Source organism: Elgaria multicarinata, chromosome 2 (assembly GCF_023053635.1).
Source record: "Elgaria multicarinata webbii isolate HBS135686 ecotype San Diego chromosome 2, rElgMul1.1.pri, whole genome shotgun sequence".
Taxonomy (NCBI): Eukaryota; Metazoa; Chordata; class Lepidosauria; order Squamata; family Anguidae; genus Elgaria; species Elgaria multicarinata.
Window position 1 is genome coordinate 24902462 of NC_086172.1, and position 6000 is coordinate 24908461.

General features: G+C 43.8%; 1 protein-coding gene across 11 annotated transcripts in view; it reads right to left on the reverse strand.

Moving 5' to 3' along the window:
- The window catches only part of ABI2 (abl interactor 2), a 67674-nt gene extending 67041 nt beyond the window's left edge, over positions 1-633 (reverse strand). For all 11 annotated transcript variants that reach the window (XM_063116148.1, XM_063116140.1, XM_063116144.1 and 8 more), the window contains exon 1: positions 511-633. In XM_063116148.1, the coding sequence (XP_062972218.1) occupies positions 511-627 (117 nt within the window). In that variant the 5' untranslated portion in view covers positions 628-633. The remainder of the gene's footprint in view (positions 1-510) is intronic.
- Between the last annotated feature and the right edge of the window lie 5367 nt (positions 634-6000).

The following is a 6000-nucleotide window of genomic DNA, read 5'->3' on the forward strand; positions in this document are numbered from 1 at the left end:
AAAGTGTAACCGACGCACACAACAACCCCGGCACAGTCAGAATGAGAAGCGTTTCATGCATCCCAATATCCCATAGTCATCTCCGGGGCCGCAGACGTTACTAGGCAGTTGGGAGAGCATAAGGACCAGACGCCCATGTGCCCACACTTTCCCCTTGTTGTTAACCTCAGCCTCGGGGGCGCCCAGGAGAGCCTGTAACCTTGGGCATCTTGCAGCGCCCACTCTCCCAAACCTAAACCCGCGGTGGGGGGGAGGCTCTTGCGTGGCCATGAAGCGAGCGCAAACCCCCAGACACACACACACCGTTCCAAGCTCCATCCAGGCCAACTGAAATGGTGTGGATGGAGAGAAGATGCGTGATAGCACCACACACATGCACGCGCGCACTCACACATACACCCCCCCCGACTCTTTCCCTTCGCGCAATTTGGAGCGGCGGGGTGGGGGAAGATGGGGGGGAGAGGGGAAGGTCGGGGTGGGGCGGGGCGGAGAAGCGCTACCTCGCCGTACCTGTATGTAGTTGCTCTCGCAGTACTCAGCAACCCTCTCGAGGTTGGTGTAGCTGTCGAAGAGGGCCCGGCGCCCTCCCGGGATCTCCTCCTCCAGCAGCATCTGCAGCTCCGCCATCTTCACATCCTCGCGCGCGCGCGCGCTCGGCCCCGCCCCTTTCTCTCTTCTCTTCCAGCCCCCCCTCCTTCCCTCCCGTGCAGCCAACCGCCCCCTTTTCCCCCTCCCTCTCTTCTCCCCCTTTGCTAACTCCCTCCCTCCAATTCTTCCCCCCACCCCTTACGACACCAGCACCACCGGAGCCCAGCCGCGGTCTCTCTCGCACACTGCCTGTGAGAGGAACACCCCCCAACCAGTCCTCAGCGGGGGCGCGGCGCAACCGACCAACAGCAGCTGCCCCCACTGCGCAGGCGTCGAAGCCTTCCACGATCATCCCTCTCCCCCCCCCCTCCTCCGGGTCGCTGCGCGCGCCCCCCCCTCACGCTGCCGCGTCCCGTTCACACTTCCGGTGCCCGCATCCCGGCATGGCTGGAATGTTGCGCGCTGGAATGCCCCGCCCCCCTCCGTCCCGCTTCTTGCCCCTCATGAGGAGAAACTCGCAGAGAGAAAGGATGGAGGGGATAGAGGAACAGTGGCAGGAGAGGAGGCAAAGGAAATGCCTTCGCCTTCCCCTCCGTCTGCCCTTTATAAAAACAAACAAACCCCACATTCCCCCCCCAACCCCCAGATTCAGCTTTCATACTTTTTCCCTCAAGCACAATTTTACATCACCACCGTCTCCTGAATCCAATCTTATTTTTAACCGTCCTATTACTGTTTTTTTCTTATATAATCATCCATCAGCGATCTTGAGGCATCTTAAAAGACAAAAACACGTTTTGTGTGCAGTCAAAGGCTAACAGGTTTATTGTGGCATACGCTTTGGTTAACTGAAGTCTCTTGTCAGAATTTGTGGCAGTTCCCTTCTTGAATTGCCTCATGAGACAAGCCCTAATCCATAAAAGCTTATTTGAAAATAAATCTGTTACAGCTCAGGAGTGCCACAATACTTGTTGATTCCTGTAACAAACTAATGTGGAACTCAACGTAAAAAAAACAAAAAACTGCTTCAGTTATTGCTATTAGCATATACTAACAAACTAGAACCGCCCAGGGAGCTTCAGCTATTGGACTGTATAAAAATGCAATAAATAAATAAAATAAATAAATAGAACAGGCCACAGGGATAAACCTTAGGCTTCCCACCCAATTTCTAATGGACTATTGCAAGGATGAGGAATGTGTGGCCCTCCAGATGTTGTTGGACTGAAACTCCCATCATGCTAGCTAGTGCTGGTAGAAATTTCAGTCCAGCAACATCTGGAGGACCCCATGTTCCCCACCCCAAATTCTCTGGGATTCTTGCAAAAGAATACTAGATAAGTTGGTGGGCCTTCTCCTTTTCTAGAAAGGCTCTTATACAAAAGTGCATATTCAGGAATACTTGACCCACATTTTGCCTTAACTGTTAAGAGATCCTGAGCCCACAATCCTGCTTTGTAAATTTAAAAAATGTCAGTGAACTGTAACAGTTCTTGTAAATGTAGGCCACAAACCATTGAAATTAGTACCCCTAGTTCTACCGCTTCTTGAACAATCGTATAAAGCTCCTTGAAGTCTGGGAATAGTTAAAATCCAGTTAACTCTGTAGGTGATCAGTTCAAACCTCTATCAAGAGTGATCTAGCCCTCCCTCATCAGCCTACAGTCCAGAGAGAAATGGGCAGGGAGGAGAGAAAGAAAATGAATGGACTAGCCCTGTTCACTTTTGACTCTGATCCCGCCCACTTTTGGCTCTGGCCCCACCCACTGCTGCCTTCAGCTCCACCCGCCACCAGCATATGACCTTCATCAGAAAAATGGTTCCCTTGATATATACTAATATATCATCCAAGAGTGCTCACGATTATCTTCATATAAACTAACAGCAATCTCAATTATCCAAGTGCTAGTCTGTATGTGGCCAAAGTGACAGTATCCTTGCATAAGAACGAAATATCAACAGATTTAGGTGAAGAAGGCTTAAAAATGAGACCTAGAATTGATTGGAATATAAATAGATATTGTTAAGAACAAAGTTAAAAATTAAAACTGTGAAATAACCTGTTTCAGTAACAAAGATAAATACCATTTTTGGGCACTGATATCTAACCATAAAAATGGGTACACAGAGAAATAGCACCACAATAAATAACTCATATTACACATTAGTCTTCCTAGATTACAATTTCATTTTGAAACCTCCTGAAAGCCACAACATCTCAATATGCACGCACATTCAGGAGTTTAAGGAAACAAATATACTTTTTCCTTGAGGGATACATTGCAAGTTGAATTCCTTAACAGTAAATATTTTTCCAGATGGATTTTTAGAAATATGTTGTCTTTATTAGACATAAGTAATACTAAACGGACACATATAGTCTAGTAGAGAATGTTGATTGCCCTTCAAACTTAGGATATTAATTTTAAAACAGAAGTTATCAAATATTTGAATGTCATTGAAAGAGAGTAAATGTTTAATTCAACTGATAAAAAATTTTTTATCTGTGCATCCACTGAATTATTATTATTATTATTATTATTATTTATTTATATAGCACCATCAGTGTACATGGTGCACAGAATCCCTCTGTGCTTCTATTTAGCCAAATTAAATAAAGAATGCATAGTTAACTAAATGCAGGCTATTTCCCAGACACATAAATGAGATTGTACTATTCTGTATGGTAAGGTAAAAATTAATCACCAGTTATCATTAAAGTTACATCCAAGAGGAATGTAACCAAGTATTAAAGACAATATTAATCCAGACAGGAAAAAATTAGATGCCAATGTTCAGCAGTAAATTTACAGCTGTCAAACCTATAAAGTACTGCAGCAGAGTGGTACTTATGCAAAGATTTAATTTCAGTATGTTAAGTCGAGAATCAATTATATAAGAAAAGATGCAGCTTTAAAATAGATTTTTGTGGAGTCATCTTCTGATCTTAAATTAAACTGCTCTGTGGTAAGACAGCAACCAGATAACAACTACCCACATGATTGGTCTAGCACTGTAGCACTAAACCAGAAATAAAGGGGAAAGTGCTTTATTTCAATGGTACTGACAACCTGGTGCCCTCCAGAGTTTTGAATTACAACTCCCATAAGCCCCAGTCACCATGGCCAACAGACAGGGATTATGGAAGTTGTGATCCAAAACATCTGGAGGGCACTAGGGTCACCTACTCCTGAACTAATACTAGAGCTCCATATTCTTTTGCATTCATTCTTTGGGGCTGAGGCACCCATAATGATCCTGCTAGTCTCTAGCCTGTTATTTGGTCTAAGTCATCAAAACAATGATTGCCACAGGTACCATACCGCTTGAAGGGATCAAGCACAATGAACAGCACACCTGCCTCTACAAAACTTTTATCTACACAGGAGTGGGCAACATGCAGCCCCCACTATGTCCCTTGCTGCCCCCAAATTTAGGGGGCCTTGGGGAGGATGGCATCCATAGCAGCTACAGAGCACCAAAAAGGTTGTTGACAAGCTAAATTTAACCCTTTTAGCACTTTTTAGCCACGACGGAGTGTTGAAAGGGTCCAAACAAGCCAATATTTATCATTTTGGCACTCCATTGCACTATAGACACCTGTGGTGGGGGTGTAACCCACAGGGAGGACTGGAGGACAAAAATGCCCCCTAGACCTCCCACAGTTGCCCACCCCTAATCTGTACTATAAACATACACCTATTTTAGTGATGGATATGTTTTACCCAGCTTGACTCAGAATTAGCTTTATAAGCTCTCTCTCCAAGCATTCAGAAAAGGTGCTCATTTGTTTTCTGAGCGTTTTCTCCCAGTAATTTGAAATGTTAAGCACACGCATTCATATTAGCATGTTGTCCTTGATTTAAGCTGCCTTACACCTTCCTCTCACAGCACCAGCAATGGCAGAGGAATGCTTGGGAAGTGAACATGACCACCCCGCCAACAAGCACACCTTGGGAACAAGTGAGGATTTTACATGTTGGCGAGTGACAGTAATCACATAAAACATTTTAAGAAACTCTGGGAAAACTGACTCAAATGGAGAAGTTATGGTCAGTAAACAAAAGCCTGCATAGTCAGGTCTGGTCACATGGTTCATGGTAATCAAGAGAAATTTAATTGAGAACTAACAGGTTAATATTAAAGAGCTGCTGCACACCCAGCTAGAATGCATGCTGCCTAGTTTGCTGAATGTTAATTGCATATGAACAGAACAGCAGAGAACCTCTGAGGGAAACCATGTTTCATTTATACTACAGCTGAGCTTTACAAACTGTAGAAATTTGTACATTAAACCAAGCAATTATAAACTTCAGCACTATTACTAATCAATGTTGTACTACTTCAACTGTCAAAGGACATTAACTAAGCAATGGTAATTTGCTGAGGTGAGAAGCCTCTATTGCAGATTGCTAGATCATCCTTAGAGGACTCACAGGGTTCTGTGGAGAGAAAGGACTATGGCTGTGTTAAACCAGTTTGTACTGTGGGTATGTCGTATGTCCGAAACATTCCAGTTAGTACATGTGATAAAATGGACAGTGTCCATGAAAGCTTATGCCAGAATAAATCTGATCATCTTTAATGTGCCACAATACTCTTTGTTTTTGCTGCAACAGACCTACACAACTACTTCTCTGAAAATCCCAGTTGAGGAAAGTCTATTATTTAGAAATGGCGGAATTAGGGTCTTGTGTGATTGTGCAATTCCACTATATCACAATGCCACGTAGTGGTTTTATAATGAAACATATAGAAAGGCAGAGAAAGAAAATCTCCAGAAAAAATGTGTAAAGGAGCCAATCTTAATTCTGCAAAGAAACTGGAAGCAGAAGCCTCAGTAAAGGTGTGGGATAAGAGCCTCATGTAGAAATGCCCCTGCAATCCCTGCCTCTTCGGTTGGATTAACTGGTCATTGCAACCAGTTAATAATATGCATTGCTATTTTCTTTCACGTTGTGTCAGGGCAAGACTTTGGGGCAGAAATCCAGGGTCCCACTCAACAGAATGAGCACACTACTTCAAAAGGCTTACCACCTTTTGAAGTAAAGCAAAGTAAAGAGGAAGGAGCCCTTAAGACCATTAACTCGAGAGTATAAAATTACCTAATTGTACCACTCATCATGTTGACCAGCCCTTTCAGCTCACTGTGCCAGTAATTAATGTGGTACAAGATGCTCTGTTGAGATTCACTGGTGTACTTTCGTTACACCCTAACAAATCTGGAAGGTCCAATATGTGAACAATAGTTTGGCTCTCTGAAGTGGCAAACCTGTGTCTGAGTTTCAAACCATAATTGTGGGCTCCCATGATTGAATGGTCCTACTTAAAAAATAAATATAAAAATCCACAAGTGTAGTCTGATGCAGCAAACACAACAAAGCATCTTGTGACACCTTAAAAACTTAAATT